Below are 18,839 nucleotides of genomic sequence, written 5' to 3'. Positions count from 1 at the left end.
TTAGCAGTACTGAGAAAATATACTGTTTTTATAAGTACGAATTAGTGCCTTAGACGCAATAATCAGATATACAGTGTTTCAACATCTGGAAGACCTAATAATGATAATATAACCCATTTCAGATTGTCTTCGAAGCTGTTATGGCCAAAGGAAATGAGGGCTATATTGCAGTGGATGATATCGTTGTGAAAGAGGGAAGCTGTCCACCACCTGGTTCTTGCGATTTCGAAACTGACCTTTGTACATGGCAGAATGCAAATTCTGATGTGGACTTGGAATGGGTGAGAAACACCGGTTCAACTCCAACAGCAAATACAGGCCCAGATGTTGACCATACGCTTGGAACAGAACTAGGTAAGACATCGACCATAAGAATGCGAGAACACACCCTATTTTGACATTCAGATAATTATTACCAGTTATTTACATTATTCATAGTTTTTAATCCGAGCTAATTCTTAACAAGCGAAAAATGAAGGTACACAGCGGGGGAAAAAAAAAAAAAAGACAGTTCTATATCTCCCGTTCTACTTTGCCGATGGAAGAAATTCAAATTTCGTTTTTCCTATCTCGAAAGGGCGACTTAGGATATATATCAGCAGCTAGTATTTCGCTTCCACCCTGGAACAATATCGGCAGCTTTCTGGGCAAGGTCTTCTAGACAGGGCGTCGGCGTTCCCGTGTGATGATCACTTTCGATGACCGATAGTGATTTCATATTCTTGGAGTCTCTGTATCCACCTGGCTATTTCACCTGGATTATTTAAATTTAAAAGCCAGGCCATTGAGGCATGTTGCGTGCGTACGGGTTTGTTTGAATTGAATGCACAAGACCGATGAAAAATGGACAAAATTTTATTATTATGACAATAAAAATGTTTAAATTCCCACAGATATTCTTTCAGTATTGCAGTATCTCACAGTAGTTATCTTTCAGCTACTCAAAAGTTCAAGAAAAGTTAATTCAAAACAGCTAAAAGAAAGCTAATCCGCGAATTCGCTACAATCAACAAGAGAAGTTTTCTAAACAAACTCTTAAATCAACAACAAGCTAACTAAAATCACTGATTAACTGAATTGAGAGGTTTTCCTCATTTTTATAAGATTTTTAAATCGCGCGCGAGAATTTTCTAGTACTTTCTCGAAATCGAAAAGAGATATTTATTAAATGTTACTTGCATGCGCTCTTGTATTTTCAATTTTCCGGCTTAGCTTTCTTTTAATATTCGTCACGCGCTGCACTGCGCGGGAAATAAAACCATCTAATTCACAATTCAACTAACATTAGCTATTTAAATACCAAATTTATAAAACTGCCCCAAGGACTGCTCGTCCCGGGCAGTGCAATCCCTGGACAGGAAGCCAAACTTGAAACTAAGGCATGAATACAATAATAAGCATTACATTACAATAACAAACAACATGAACAATAAATGCAATAAATAAAGCAAATTAAATGCTATCCAAAACACAATACAAATCAAATCAAATACACATTTAGAAACAAAAAGGACCATGATCTTACACTATTTACAATTATTTACACTACGTACTATGGCCATAGTAATGAGCTAACCTGTCGTAATGAACGACTTTGGGTTTAGAGTTCGAAGACTTACGAATCCGAACCAGGACGTCATTCAGCCTGTTCAGAACTGTCTATGGACCATCCCAAGGTGACTGTAATTTCGGACAGAGTCCCTTACGTCGAGTCGGATTCCACAGCCACACGTCTTCGTGGAATCTATGTCCAGTAGCTCTCGTGTTGTATCTGGTTTTCACTTTCTCCGTCGCCAAGTTGACTCGCGCGTTCGTACGGAACGCTGCATCTCTTCAAACCGGGCCTGGACATCTTGGACGTATTCCTCCAGCGGTGAAGGCGCATCCGTAGGGCGACAGTATGATTTCGGCAACTTTCTGAGCTGGGTCTTTCAGACAAGGCGTCGGCGTTTCCAGGTGAGGATCCCTTCTGAGGATGGATAGTCATGTCATCAGATGCTGAAAGCAGTTTGTTATTTTTGAAGTCTAAGGAAAACTTGTATTTTCTTGAAAAGTCCAATCCGAGTATGCACGGATCTGTAATATCCGCCACATATACCGCGTGATGATAAGCGGCACTTCCAAACGTGATGCTCAGGTTTAATTTCCCAAATATGTCGATCTTATTACCACACGCACAGTCTGAAGGGTAACACAGGATGGCGTCCAGATAAGTTTGCATCCCAGTTGTTGAGCCAAATCCATTCGGATGGTAGTAACGTTGGCTCCTGTATCTATCATCATATTGCAAGGAACTCCACTGATGTGCCCATTGATGGACAGTCCGTTACTATTGCCACTCACTGTAGAAATGAGTGCTTTGAAACAAGGTTTTTCATTCTCTGGCAACCTCCGTTCCTCGATATGTTTATTTATTTGTTTCCTCGGTTGTCGTTGCTGGGAAATGGTCTCAATTTCCGTGCTCCGGGGTGTTCTGCAGTTCCTTCGCAAATGGCTTTCAGCTCCACAGTTCCAGCACTTTCGTTTCTGGTCACATCTTTTTCGTCCGATGGCATTTAATTGTCTGTTCAACTCGTTTATCGTATTTTCCGTTCGTTGGAGTGTTCTGCAGTTCCTTCGCACGCGGCCTTCAACACCTCAGTTCCAGCACTTTAGAATTGGTTTCTTTTCACTTCTGTTCCGTCTCAAGCCACTGACTTGTCTGGTAAAATCATCTGTTTTATTTTCCGTACCTCGAGGTGTTCTGCAATTCCATCGTAGGTGACCTTCAGAACCACATCTCCAACACCTTAGAGCCACTTTGTTCTCACTGCTACTCCGTATCAAAGCGTCGACTTGTCTGGATAAATCATCTAAACGAGCCATCAACTGATCCTCTGGGTCGTGGACTCGCACAGCTCTGACTGGGTAACGATCTCGACGAGTGGCTTGTTGGGCTGCCTCGAATTTCATGGCGTACACTAGAGCGCTTTTAAGATCTTTAACATCCTCCATTCGTAGAGCTTTCGGTATTTCAGGATGCGTCGATGAAATATTGCAGGAACACGATTTCCCTTGTTTCTGTCGGGCGCTCCGAAAAGGCGAGATGGGACAGCCTTTCAACATCTGTGGCGAGTTCCTGGAGTGTTTCCGTGTTTTTCTGTTGGCGGAATTTTAACTGAAGCCTGCTATAGTCTAGCCTGCTAGTCTTTTAAAAACTTTTCCCCAAAGCGCCGGATAGAGCTTCAAAATCTAGTCTCTGATTTTCGGGAAGCGTCTTCAGGATATCCGCTACGTCTCCTCTCAGAGAAGCGGCGAGATGACAGGCCTTAGCTTGGGAATCCCATCCATTCGCATCCTCAACTATAGAAAATTGGGTCTTATACACTTGCCAGAAGGTCTTCCCATCATAAGTGGATATCTTCAGTGAGGGACGAGCAGGCATGGGTAAACGTTTAAAACCATTCGAATTGCTCCCTGCTGTCGCTAGGAATTTCCTTAAAATATCCACTTCTTTGCACTGCAGAAACCCTGTCATCAATTTGTTGTTCAATTTGGTGTTGAACGGCACACACTTTTCCTTTAGTTCGTTCCTCCACAACAGAAACTCTCGCTTGTACTTGGTCTTTGACGGAAGAAACTCTTTCTTCATTTTCTCCAACCTTACTTTCGACCGAGTCTATTCTGCTTTCCATAGCCTCAAATTTGTTTTCTATTACGCAGGTAATTTCTCTTTTCATTTCGTCCTGACCTGCTTTCATCTCGTCTTTAACGGTTTTCATCTCGTCTTTAACGGATTTCATCTCGTTTTTAATGGATTTCATCTCTTCCTTAACGGATTTTTGACCAGCATCCATTTTCTCTTTAACGGCTTCCTGTCCCGCTTTAATCTCATCTTTAAAGGTTGCTTGGCTAGCTTCCATCTTTTCTTGGAACGCAGCAAAAGCACTGATGAGCTGCCTCAATTGTTCTTCCATCGCTCTTGTTATTGACATTCAAATCCCACTTCTGACACCAAAAATTGTTGCGAGCGTACGGGTTCGTTTGAATTGAATGCACAAGTCCGATAAAAAAATGGACAAAATTTTATTATTATCACAATAAAAATGCTTAAATTCCCACAGATATTCTTTCAGTATTATAATATCTCACAGTAGTTATCTTTCACCTACTCAAAAGTTCAACAAAAGTTAATTCAAAATAGCTAAAAGAAAGCTAATCCTCGAATTCCCTACAATCAACGAGAGCAGTTTTCTAAACAAACTCAAAGTTAGATGGTTATCAACAACAAGCTAACTAAAATCACTAAAAAATCAACAACCAGCTAATTAAAATCACTGACTAACTGAATTGAGAGGTTCTCCTCCTTTTTATAAGATTTTAAAATCGCGCGCGAGAATTTTTTAATACTTTCTCGAAATCAAAAAGAGATATTTATTAAATGTTACATGCACGCGCTCTTGTATTTTCAATTTTCCGGCTTAGCTTTCTTTTAATATTCGTCACGCGCTGCACTGCGCGGGAAATAAAACCATCTAATTCACAATTCAACTAACATTAGCTATTTAAATACCAAATTCGTAACAATATGTATTTTGACACAAAATCGGACTTTTTCTAAAATGATGCCAATTTTTTCCGATATTTCGATTCTGCGACTCAAATTATTCCTAAATATTAAATTTTGTAAAGTTTGGTGCGATATTTACGGAGAAATTCAAAAATTTATCTTAGCGTATTATTTTCAGTTGATGCCAAGAATAATTCACTTGGCGAACTTCTTAACATATTGCAACCTATTTTCCTTTCCCTTCCTTTATGCAAGAGCGGAAAAAGGTCCTATCGTTCCTACCTTTTTACATTGTGGATGAGCGGAAAAATAGTTACATCATTCCTGCATTCAAAATAGTTTTAAGATAGCACCTAAACCACATTTGATGTTATTATCGCTTTCAACAAATATGCCACACTTAAAAATGCGCAAATATATAAATTCACGTATATCTTCGGAAATTTTGAATCAAAAACTAATTTTTTTCAGGTATGCTTAGAAATACATCTATTTTAAGAGGATGGTAAAAATTTTATAGGTTATAATTCAAAATTGTTTTCGAAAAATTTATAAAAATTATTTAAAAATACAAATTTTAAAAACAAATCATAAAAATTGGACAAAAGTTATTTTGAATGAAATTAAATTTCGAAATGCGAAGGGAAGAATCAAATACATTTAACAAAAAAGAGATATTAATATATATTTATATATATATATATATACCAAACTCAATTAACATTGAAAAGCTAATTTTTTAAAAACTACTCATGGGATTTTTACAAAACTTGGTAGTTTGGCGTAATTTGTAACGTAGAAACGAAATATGGAAAAAAATTGGCATGTCATTTCAGAAAAAGCCCGATTTTGTGTCAAATACACATATTAGAAAAATGCTATATATAAATCTAATACATTATTATTATTATTATTATTATTATAAGGGTACAGCCCCGATCCTCCTAGCCGGCAAAAGCCGGCCGTATGATAAAAAAAATGGGACTGGCCAGAAATAAGAAATATAATTTCCTTTTGCAAATATAAGAAAATACATATATAGTCCAAAATCTGAGTCTCAGTGCCGAATTCCGACTCTGTCTTTATTCGTATTTATAATCTTCATTATTTTCTCTGCAAAATCTTTCACATTTGAATAGTTCCTTTTAAAATCTTCCTTAAAATTTTTTCTATATTTCTCTCTTGCATTCCGGGTAAGCGTACATTCATCGACGAAGTGCATAACTCCCCAAACTTGTTTAGCTTTATATTTTTCATTAACTCTTTTTCCTTATTAGACGACTTTCAGCAAAAATTACATTCTGTATAAATCCATTTTTCTAGTTCAGCAATGGTCTTTTTCCTTGAATATTGGATATCAAAATTATCGGTCCCATCCCCAAGTGCCGCCATCTTAGCAAGGATGTCCTCTCTTTCATTCGACAATTCCACTATGTGCTTTCACCCAGCGTAATTTAACAACATGTTTAATTAAAACGTAACAATATATTTAATCAAATAACAATTAATTAAATTAATTAATTTAAACACTACAATAATTTTAATTTAACAATAAATCTAATACGTACCTAAGTCGCACTTTCAAGACATTAAAAACGCAACTTGAATGTCGTAATGGCCCATTCGAACGGGAGATATAGAACTGTCTCCCCTTTTATTTTCGCAGTGTACCTTCAGCTAGCATTAGGTTTGGTTTTTTGGTTTTATTAAATTACGGCAAAGCACTCGAGGGCTATCTGCCTTAAGGAAGGGATGCTTTCTTAGAGGACTTTATAAAGGAAACTGGCTAGTATATACGTTACACATGGGGAAAACCACGAAAACGTCCATGCAGCCAGCCCTTTCGCGGCATTCGAACCTCGAACCAAACTACCAGTGTTCAACGACATTACCGCCCGGCCGCTGGTGGGCCAGCTAGCATTACAGTAAGATTTCTCATTAGCTTACACTACATAGTCGCCAGTATGTTAAAATCTGATATGATTACAACAACAAATCTTAACGGAAAACTAGATAACGTCTCAATTCTTACTAAGTTCCGCCAGTGGTTTTTCTCAACAAAACGACAAAATCGTGAACGAATTTATAATTAGTTCTTTTTGTTATCATTCTAGTTTTGTAACTTCAGCTAGGAATGACAAACAACATTTTACATTTGAATTTCATGTGTTATTATGTAGACGGTACGAAGTAACTAACTCGTATGACTTTGTAATAACTCGCCAAGCATTAGATTAGGTTTGGTTTATAAGATTACGACTAAGCACTCGAAGGCTATCTGCCTAAGGGGTGGGATGCCTTCGTGGAGGACTTTTTAAGGGAAACTGGATCGTATACACGTTACACATGGGGAAAACCACGAAAACACCCATGCAGCCAGCCCGTTCGCGAGATTCGAAACTTGAACCGAACTACCAGTGTTCAGCGACGTTACCGCTCGGTCGCTGGTAGGCCCTCTAAGCATTAGATTAACTTTTGTGGATAGTTGTTTGATATTAAGAGCAAGTTATTCTCGCAGTAGAAAATACAATATAAAATTATGTTTCATCCTATTTACTGCTACTGTTCTGATTGCTCAATGCCTTTGTAACTTGGTATACCCTTGTACAATGCAGACGTTTACGATTTGTAGTTTGTAAGAAAAGGTTTATAACTACTGCGTATCATTTAGCCAATAGTGTGTTAAATATTTTTTACTTGTATTAGAAAATGTCATTCAAAATTAGAGCTTACAATTTTCTATTGCTTCATAATTCGGACTTGACTTGTAAGAGTTTTAACTTATCTTGCATTATTTGATAAACACTAGCCTGTTTCCCGATTTGTATATGTTTTGTACAGCTGTTAGCGACATTGTGGTATTAATACAGGTTGGCGCAAAAGTTCTTTTACGATTTTAAATTAAAAAAATATGGTGTGTACACCCTATGACTTCCTTGTGCAGAATATTAAATTATGAGCATTTTTTCATGCATTTCATTTAAATGTATTTCCTCAAATTTCACTAGAGATATATATCTCATTCAATTAATTCAGTTCTCACTTCGCGACAAGGCAAAAATACATAAAGACCTCAAAATATCTTTATTAAAAACTGAAAAATATAGAGCACCAAATACAGTTAAACAATTTTTATAATTCAAATTAGAGTTTCTACGCAAAAACAAGCAATTGAATTTTATGTGGTTGAAGTGCGAAGAGTATGATATTTAACCAGTAAAGGTAACACATAAAACGGTACAGAAACGCCCCTTTGAGCGTACTATAAAAACTGAAAGCTTTCAGATTTTTTTTCAGAGTTTACTTATCTTTATATATATAAGTGGCTAAAGCGTGTGTCGCCGATAGTTTATTGTTGCCACTCCGAAAAATGAGCTCGCAACTTAACGTTTTCGCAGTTTTTAAGTAATATCTCGGCCGATTAAAGTCGTACGAAGATGAGAACGGTATCGATGGTTTCGCAGAATTTTTTGGAATCCGGGGATACGCGTCTCGAATTTCATCTCGGCGCCGTTCCGTAGATATTCGGGAAAAAAGAATTTGGCACGTAGCCAAATCCCTCTAATAGGGAAAAAATCAAGAAAGAAAGTGGAAAACGTAGGGAAAATTTTGTTTTTAATTAATATCTCGGCTAATTAAACTCCTCAGAAGACGCGAATGGTCAAAATGGCGTGCCACGGACCTGCGGAATCCAACGATATGCTTCGCTAAGCCCGGGAGCCAGCAGTTTCGGAGTAGATGATGTTACTTTACCCCATATATATATATATGCGGCTTAAGTGTTTGTCGCCGGTAGTGTATTGGTTGCTTGCGTAACGGTACTAGCCAATGAGGTGAAGTTGCCACGGCACAGGGTTGCCGCTTCAATTGAGACGTAGATAATTTCCTGTAAAACTTGCCTTTCCTATGACCATCAATAAGCCTCAGGGACAAACGCTTAAGCGTATTGGCATTTTTTTACCTGAGCCTGCATTTAGACATGGTCAACTTTATATTGCTTGTTCGAGAGTTCGTGAAAGAACGAACGTAAAATTAAAAATAAAGGATGGTCCTCTGCAAGGCGAGCTTAAAAATGATGGAAATATCTACACAAGAAATGTTGTGTACAAAGAGATCTTTGGCATGTGAATTAACATTTTATTATTTAAATCACCTTTATTCATTGAGCTAGCGGTGGCTCTCAAGAAATGTACCGCCAGTGGTTTCCTTCATTGCACTCTACTTTAAGCAATTAAGCAAGTAGAAGGGGGAAACCCCGTGGGGCAGTAAGCAAAGGGACGTCCTCGCCACCTGCCCTGGGTAATTCAGTTTGAATTAGCAGACACCTTTACACGAATCATTTTAATTACAATTTATAATATCTAGAACAGCGGTCATTTCGTATGACCGCTGGGCTTTCTAGTACAACATAATCTTATTGGCATAAAGTTTTCACAATTAATCAGAGTGTATCTTTTATCTGAATTTTTATGAATAGCTTTTATATATATATATATATATATATATATATATATAAACAGACTCTATTCTGAATTTTTAGGTTCATATATATATTTGCAAGCTGATAATCCTGCTAAAAAGAGGAACCTTATCGGGATATTAAATTCGGAGTTCTTCAGGGTTTCAAGTGAACGTTGTCTTTCTTTTTGGGCCCATATGAGAGGAAGAGAAATGGGATCGCTAATGATCAACATTAGTTTCTATGATGACAATCAGTTAAAGAGTATGAACAAGACGATTTGGAGTATTAAAGGAAATCAGGGTGACAAGTGGTTTTACCGCCTCATCAACGTTAACATATCAAAAGAACAAATGGAAACTCAGGATGAGTATCAAATTCATTTCATTGGCAAAACAAAGGGAGCCTTGAGTGACATTGCTTTGGACGACATCGAAGTGACGAACAAAAAGTGCTACGAAGTTCCAGACGATGCCTTCGATTGTAGGGATGGAACCCACGTGAATGCTAGCAAAGTGTGTGATTTTGAGCTGGACTGCATCAATGGGGAAGACGAAGCCGATTGCGGAGACTGTGATTTCGAACACAGTGATTGCGGATGGACTGACAGAACTGCTACAGACTTTAAAAAATGGGAGAGAGCGCAAGGAGTAGAGGGTACCAAGAAGAATGGACCGGGTTATGACCATACTTTTAATTCAACTGCAGGTTATTTTATGTTAGTAAGTGGCCAGTACCATTCTTGGCAAACCTCTGTGCTTCAGAGCTCGAAGGCTGAGTTCAAAAAATCTTACGTTTCATGTATAATGATTTTCTATTTGTATGATAACATGGCTTCCGGATCGCTTAGAGTCAAGAAACGACTGGGAAGTTCAACAACGGCAACAGTGTGGGAGAAGAGGTATAACAAATATGATAACGAGGAAACCTGGATACAGGAAAGGGTTTATTTGGGAACAACTGAACGTCCTTTTTATATAGAATTTGAGCATAACAGCCAAGGCTATGTACCGTATGTAGCAATTGATGACGTAGTATTCGAAAGCTGTGGACTGCCGGTGAAACGAGAAAAGTGCAGTAGTAATGAATTCCGATGCAGAAATGATCGCTGCATTTCGAATTATTACTTATGTGATTTGACAGACGACTGCGGAGACAGATCAGACGAAGACGTGACGATGTGTTCCGAGTACCCAAAGCCTTGTACATTTGAGAAATTTACTGGATGTGAATGGAACGTCCGAGGAAAAAAATGGTTTGTAAACATTTCTTTCTAATATACTTGTATAAACTCATGGAAATTTTAGCCGATTTTAGATGAACCTTTTAAAATTTGTAGAGACATTAGGTTATTTCGGAAGCAAGGGAGATGAAAATGAACGAAGCCTTCGCTGGGACTCGAACCACGGGCCTCTCGAATACGCGCCGAGCATGCTAACCACTACACTAGGAAGGCATGCTAAGATGGCGGGAGAAATACCTTATAAGTTAATTGAAAAACTCCTAAATTAATTTAAAATACAATTCATATACGACATTAAATGACTTAAAAAACAAAAGAAGCCACATATGCTGCTGAGGGGTTTAAAATAAAATGCTCTGTCCAAATTTAAAATTTTGCTTTTTGAAAAATTAATAAAATGACAAATTAAACTTATTAATGTTGATTGTAATGTTTTAATATTGATTATAAATGCTTTAGAAAACATATTATGATTAATTAATATACTAAAATTGTTTTGAAGTGTTTTATAAAGCAAAAACCAGTAAAGAAAATTTCTACTTGTATTTTATGATTTTTTTACTATTATTATTGTGCAATGGAAACATCATGCTATGTGCAATGAGTTGTGATCACAATTTCAATACGAATAGCATGTATGATAGCGTGTACATAAAGCTAGGTGTACACAATCACAGCAAGGCATTTTAAATCACAGCGAGACATTTTTAAAGGAAGATTTCTGCAAATCTGAAACATTTCTAACTCTAGTATCTAATATTCTAACCATCTCCAAATGTAGTTTGACCATAGCATACAAGAATGTGCAATAAAATAAGTGAAAATGCAACAAGATTCTATCCAAAATCTTAAATTGAAGCTATTTAAATAATATAGATTTCTGAATATTCTTTCGTTAAACCTTCGAAAGAAATCAGATTAATATAAATTTTATCTCCTAGCATTATGAGCGGAAAGTAAATAATAAACCTACGACTTTATTGTATATGTGTTTAGTGGTTAAGTAGTAATTTTTTAGATAGTTATCATGTCTTAACAAAAACGCTTTTTATTTTATCAAGTCTTATTCTCTTAGGAAGCATACACTATATACACTATAACGAGACTACTGAAGAATTATCTTATAGCCTTGTGAAACAAACCAAAGTCAGAAGAAGAGTGTATAAGACCCTTTTATTCGAACACAAAATTAACAATTACGCAACTTGAGTTTACACAAGCCAAGAACTTCTGGCTTAACAGAAATACGTAACGTTGAACAATTTTAATTAAAGCAAACGGGTTAGGATTCAAATACGGCAGATGGGTTCGCCCTAAATTGTTATTATTAATAATAAGCCTCACAGAATAATTTAGGGTGCAGGAAAGTCTCTGGTTTGTAAAATGCCGGCGAGACAAAGCCAAATGGCTAGAAGCACTCAACGCTTCATAATCAAATCTCTAATAATCATGGGACAATGTGGCCTGGAATAGGAAGATTTGCTCTAAAACTGACTTAAGAAATTCTTTTAAAAATAGCACTTTTTCCTCCCTTAATTTGAATAAACGCTCGCTGACTCATTTACATTCTGGCGTGAAAAGCGAGGGTGAAAGAGAGTGATAGAAATGTACTAAAGCTTAGCATTAACTATTAGTTAAAAATAAATAAACCTAACAATTTGTCTGCAGTTTCTCAGTGTCTGAAATTTAAAATTTAGTCCAAATATTAATTAAATGTAATTTATTTCCTTTCAAGAAAAAAATGTGATGCAAGAAAAAATGTGATGTGGATACCACATATCTTCCTTCTACGGCTTATTAAATTACGCAGATTTTTTGCTGCATTTCATTCCTGCTTATTTCCTCGAATTTCATTAGAGGTATATTTCTAATTCAATTAATTCAGTTCTCAGTTCCCAGCAAGGCAAAAACACATAAAAACTCAAAACTTCTTCATTAAAAATTGTTAAATATACAAAAATAAAATACAGTTAAATAAAGAACAATTTTTACAGTTAAAATTAGAGTTTCTGCATAAATACAAGCAATTCGGCTGGCGTGCAAGAAGATTTTTCTGTGGACAAAACTGAAAGCTTTCTTTTGGTTTCACTGGGCAAAAGGCACTGAAATTGATGCAGAAAGTGATTTAATTCACTATTCTACTAAGAATTTCGATTTTAAACAAAAGACACCTTCGTTAGGCTTAGTAGCACTTAAATAATTTTTGAAAATTCTACAACTATTGCACGCAGATTATCTAAAGACTTTAAATCCTTAATCAGAACATAAGAATAATATTATTCAATCACTTATAAAACAAAAAATGCACCATCTGCCAACATATAAGAATAAAAAAACTGACCTCACCGAGCCGAGGTATATATATATATATATATATATATATATTTATATATTTTGGTGTTTCCAATTTTAACCAAAAAGGGAGTTGAACAACTACATGTTATTGCAGTCCCATTTACAAAATTTCAACATTCTGGGGCTATTCTTTTTAAATTATGCGAGATACATGCATACGTACATAGGTACGTACTTATAGATGTCGCAAAAAATTCTCTTCTGAATTCGTTTTAAATCTATTTTACAATCGTTTTGGGAATTAAGTTCTTTTTCCTGTTCGTAACATATAGCTAGTTAATACGTTACGGATATTATCGTATAGCTAGTTAACGATAATATCCAAGTTAAAATGGATATTATCGTCAAAGTATGATACCTTACATTTTTCGCGATTATAATAGTTCCTTTGCTTCGTACAAGGAAGTAAAAAATTGCTGTCAATGAGCAATTTAGCTAAACATGATTTTAATCTAAATATTACTCTACTTTGGTCTCTACCCATCTGCTTGATATGATTTCATTTATATTAATAAATTATGATATTTTATTACAGAAATCAGATAGCAGGGAGTTGAAACTAATATTCATAAATCAATCATTTTAATGTCTATACCATTTTAGATGTACAATTTTGCATTTTTCTAACTATCATCGCAAGAGAAAATCTACGAAAAAGACATCTAAATGTGTAATTGATAAATGTTTTAGATAACGTAGGTTTCTTTAAGAAATTATTGTTATCCTTTTTTACCTTTAGGAATAAGTGGACCTACCAAGATTCTTCATCTTCAAGAAACTTGGGTTCTTCTGGGCCTCTGGTAGACCACACTAAGGGAATTGATCAAAGTGGTAGATATTTAAGACTCAAACTTGATTCTATAAAGGGCAACACCCAATCCTTCTACTACAGTCCTAATTACCAAATAATAAATGGATCTTACTGCTCCCTGAGGTTCTACTATTATATGCATAACACAGATTTTGCAAGCCTGAAAGTGTACACCGAAATAGAAAAAGATGGCTGGAACTGGCAACTACGATTTTCTGAATTTGGATCATATAGCCAGAAATGGAATAGAGCAATTGTCAATATTAGGCAGTCTGAACCTTTTCATTTTATTATAGAAGGAAACCTTGGAAATTCATCCACGTCTATAATTGCAATTGATGATTTATCTATCAGTAACGGCTGCAAAAATTACACCGATGAGCTTCCCACACCACTGTCGACACCTCTACCAACTGTATCCGTTTGCAGTGTGGACCAATACAAATGCAGGTCTGGTCTTCCGCTGTGCGTGCCGTTAGAAAAGCAGTGTGATTTTACTCTCGACTGTTCGGATGGATCCGATGAAGAAAGTTGCGGCCCTTGTACGTTTGATAAGGACTTTTGTGGCTGGAAAAATGAAAGTCCAGGAAAATTTACCTGGAGCAGAAAAAATGCCTCTAATAGTAACGACTATGGTCCTTCAACTGATCACAAAAATTCATCAACTGGTTGGTATGCGTATGTTCAACAAGGTTTCGGATATTACAGCGATCCGGCTATCTTGCAAAGTCCTCCACTGCCGCCAACATCCAGTCATTGCGTTATGGCTTTCTGGCTATACGTGACCTCAACAGCAGGACAGTTTTATGTCGAGCATAAGCTACACATTTCTAATTCCCATCCATATAAAAAGGTGTGGACGTTACCTAATCAAACAGAAGCGATCTGGCAACTTGTTGAAGTTAGGATTCCTGAAGCAAAAGAAAAAGGAACTATTGTTAGATTTCACAGTGTACCCAACTGGTATTGGTACACTCAGGATAAGAACGTTGCCATAGCGGAAGTGAAATTCATGAACTGTAACCCAAAAGAACTCTTGGTTGATTGTAATTTCGATGATGATTCTTTCAATGGAGGATTGTGTTTTTGGACTCAAGACCCAACGAAATCTTTTAAATGGAAACGTGGTAAAGGATCAACAGAAATCGATTTCACAGGTCCAACATCTGACCACACAACTGGTCATGGATATTACATGTACATTGATCCTCGAGATGTAACCCCTTATTCAGAAGCAAGTCTGAAAAGCCCAATCCTTCCTATGAATATTCCTCAAGGAAGTTGCTTTTCGTTCTGGTATCATATGTATGGTCGGAATACCGGCGAACTAAGCATTAGCACATTTTGGGTTTGGGGAAATTACCATGTAGTAAAGAGGAGATGGAGAAGAGAGTATTCTCAAGGGAATAAATGGATTTATGGGGAGGTGTTCATTAGCAGCGATCGAGATTATGGAATATATATATCTGGACACAGTTCTTGGGGTCAAGAAAATAATATCGCTATCGATGACTTGAAAATGGTGGACAGAGCTTGTACGCAAACGGCTATTTGCGATTTCGAAAGTAGTTTTTGTGGCTGGAACAGTACATACAAAGGCAGCATTGGATGGATACGTTCACAGGGCAACGGTAACTGGAGTGAAGCAAAACCTCGAACTGATCATACTACTAATTCTGAACTTGGATATTTCATCTACCTTCCATATAAGAGAAGAGGGAACATAGCTAGACTGGAAAGTCCAATATACAGAAACTATGGTGATGTTTGTGTAAAATTCTGGTATAATATGTATGGTAACGACATTGGTACTTTAGCTGTATATCAGAGGACAAATCAAGAGACTAGGCTGGAAAATTTAAAAAGCTTGTGGAAAAGATCTGGGGATCATGCTGGCGTGTGGAAGCTTGGACGCGCAACTATGGAGTCTCTTCCTGCATTTTATATTGCATTTGAAGCTGAGACAGGAGTAGGGCCTTTAGGATACATTGCACTTGATGACATATATCTCACGCATGGAGTGTGCTCTGATCCTGCATCTTGTACCTTCGAAATAGACACCTGCGGTTGGAGCAATAGTCATTTTGATGTCGATTGGATAAGGCGAACAGGTGGGGATCAAAATATGGGTTTCGGCCCTTCGGCAGATCATACTACAGGAACTGTTAATGGACATTACATGTACGCGTACTTGACAGGATTGCCTGCTCAGTCTCAATCCATGATCATTAGCGAAGATTTGGAAATCTATCCTAACTATTGTTTTTCCTTCTGGTTCAGCATGTTCAATACTGTAAACTCCTCTTTATTAGTTCAACAGTTTTTGATAGGATTGGGCTGGGAAGGTATTATTGAAATAAAATCTTCTGACATAGACATGAATAAATGGATCCAAGCAGAAACAAATATTACTGTAGAGGATGCTGGAGACTTTTTTCAACTTGGGCTAACAGCAATCACGGCAATTGATCAAGACAACATCACTGCACGGGGAATTGCTATTGACGATGTATCCCTGAGGCAACAAAAATGTGGGCAACAAATAATCACCACACCGCTACCTACAACTACTACGACAGGTTATCCTCCAACTAAATACGACTGTGACTTTGAAACTGATCTGTGCCTCTGGGAAAATGATGGCGACTCACTCGCAAAGTGGCAAATTACAAAGGGGCACTCTAACATTGAACTTACTCGGCCTAGGATAGATCATACCACACTGTCAACTAGTGGACATTACATTAGCTTTTATACTTCAGAGTATTTTTCCCCGGCCACAGCTAGACTCTTTACCAAAGATGGATTTGATCCCGATGAGGATGGTATTTGCTTTAAATTCTGGTACCATATGCATGGCAATAAACCAGGTACACTGCACGTCAAAGTCCAGAACTTCCACGATGAAGACTTGGAGGAGACCATTTGGACAAAGAAGCAGTCTGAAGGACCTACTTGGAAATATGAACAAATACATATAGTGAAGGATTATTATTATAGGCTGGTATTACAAGGTGTGGGACTACAGAGAACAGACATTTCTTTGGACGATATTTCCGTAAACTTTAAATCGTGCCCTCCAAGAGACTTTTGTGATGTAGAGCAAGATTACTGCGGATTCTCCCGAGATCCAGAAGGGGATTTTCATTGGCATAGAGGAAATGGATCTCGCACACATGGTCCTAACATCGATCACACCTATGGTACTTCGTTTGGAAATTATTTTTATGTAGACACCAGCGTACCTACCTCTAAAGGAAAAGTAGCCAGACTCGAATCTGAACTGTACCAACCTCAAAAGAAGTGCATGCAGTTCTGGTATTATCTATACGGGGAAAATGTTGGTACGTTAGAAGTCTTTTTACGAAATGGCGACAATAAAGATAATATGTGGAAAGAATCTGGAGACACCAACGAAATCTGGTATGGTTCTGAAGTGATTCTGAAAGAAGAACTTGCAATGCCATACAGCTACATATTTCAGGTGAGTAAAAGCTCTTTAAACTAAAATATATAATTAAAGGTTATTTTATGCCTTCATAAAATCGGAAATTATAATGAAATGGGAATGCTGTCGACAATATGCCAATTTGAAAGAATTTAAATATGAAGTATAGCCACCTCGATAATCTTCCTATTCATCTTTAATGATGAATATTCTTCCCATTTCTATCACAAGAGATTTTAACTATATGCGTTATCTCTGAAATATTTTATCCTTGTTTAGGTAACAGGAGTCCTTTTTAACCGTCTGACCGGCCAGGATTTTCGCTAAGAAAACACAAATTTCCCAAAACTACTATGAGAAAAAATTGTTTTCTTGATTTTAATATAAAAATTCTCCTGGTATTTTATACCTGGATTTGTATACTTTTTAATACATTGCCTTAGTCTCTTTGCCATATTTTAATATTCCCGTATATATACGTTCTTATAGATATCATAAAAAATATTCTAGGCCGTATATATACGGCCTTACCGGTTAGAGTGTTAAGCTACAACCATTTCCTATGTTGAGTTCTTAACCAAAATTTTGTTATTCTTTCGAGTCAAAACTGAAGACTCAGAGGCCAAAATTGAGCCTTTTCCGGCTGGGCCTACGAAGTTTCTTTTGCTCAGAGCTTTCTCGCTTTCAAAAAACTTCTTCCTTCTTGCAATAATGACCCTTGTGTGCAGGTGGTGTCATCTTTAATGGTGTCGAAGAGGAAGTAAACTTGAAATTTCGTTTGACAAAATCTCAGTATGTTTTTATATCAGAGAATCTTGCTTTTTTTTTAAGTAATTATTCAATATTACCTTAGAAAATTGAATGCTTTTATAAAGTCTTTATCAAATTTACTTTACAGTAAATTTCAACTAATATGCCTTTATTGTAAATTTGCACTATAAAGCTCTTAAAACCATTATGTAATTTCATAAATATGTTTATTATTTTATGATTATCTTGCTTTATTTAAAAAACATTCTCCTAGATTTTAATGAACTCATTTTCTCTATATTATTCTTTTCTACTCTTCTATAAAAATAGCGGTTTCAAACAGTGAATTGGAGAAACATTTCCAAATGCTGCAACAAACGGAAAAGTTATATTACTAAATAATAAATAATAATAATAAATACTAAATACTAAATAATAAATAATAAATAATAATTATAAATTTCATTAATTTTTTTGGCATATGTGTTTTTAAAAAATACCCGTAAATTAAAAAGTTTAACAAGGAAGATATGATTTGAGAGCTACAAACGCAATGATAAAAATAGGAAATGATAAAAACTTAACTCTACAAAAATGTTCGAATTTTGAGAGAAAATGTAGCAGAAAAAAATAATCAAGAAATTAAGATATACAATTGATTAGTTCGAAAGTGACTTCACTTCACTTCATATTGCTCATATTGCAGTGCTTTGTTAAATGAGTGCCTTAGTTTACCTAAACAACGCTATCAAAAGCATCAGGAGATTAAAGCAGAAACGTTGAAACTATTTCCTGGGGTGACATTGTTGTGGTGGTGTGTTAGCTGCAAGATGTTAAAAGAACATCCATAGTATAGTGGTTTCGCTTACCCAAGGTAGGCTCCTGGTCACTGCCGTGTCATGCTGAGCTGTCAAATAAGTGAGGAGACCTGGTTTATATTTACAAAGATTGTTTATTTATTACGTCATGCTAGACTGCGCGCTATACTGATTATTCAAAGCCCACCACTTACTTACTTACCACCAGCTGAGTTTTGTACCGGCTGTTCTATGACTATCAGCATTTGTATTCAGTTGGTGGAGCATTCTATTCTCAGTAGGCCTAGCTAAAAGTCTTTGCAGAATATTAAAATTTGTAGCGGAATTTATCAAGTTACTTTCGAAAGATAGGTATTTGTGACCTGTAGTTATTAAAGAGACCCTGTCAAGACTTTGCTGAATGAGG

The 18,839-nt window shown here is 36.4% G+C and overlaps 1 protein-coding gene across 2 annotated transcripts in view; it reads left to right on the top strand.

The window, feature by feature from the left end:
• LOC118194239 (MAM and LDL-receptor class A domain-containing protein 1-like) overlaps positions 1-18,839 on the top strand; it is a 458,361-nt gene that overhangs the window by 317,269 nt on the left and 122,253 nt on the right. For both annotated transcript variants that reach the window (XM_085827015.1, XM_085827016.1), the window contains 3 exons: positions 123-354; positions 9,090-10,263; positions 13,346-16,901. In XM_085827015.1, the coding sequence (XP_085683141.1) occupies positions 123-354; positions 9,090-10,263; positions 13,346-16,901 (4,962 nt within the window). The remainder of the gene's footprint in view (positions 1-122; positions 355-9,089; positions 10,264-13,345; positions 16,902-18,839) is intronic.

This window comes from Stegodyphus dumicola, chromosome 11 (genome assembly GCF_044657685.1).
Source record: "Stegodyphus dumicola isolate Sdum_Otavi_A_Nest chromosome 11, ASM4465768v1".
Taxonomy (NCBI): domain Eukaryota; kingdom Metazoa; phylum Arthropoda; class Arachnida; order Araneae; family Eresidae; genus Stegodyphus; species Stegodyphus dumicola.
The sequence above is the reverse complement of the archived record's forward strand: the minus strand, read 5'-3'. Positions and strand labels throughout refer to the sequence as shown.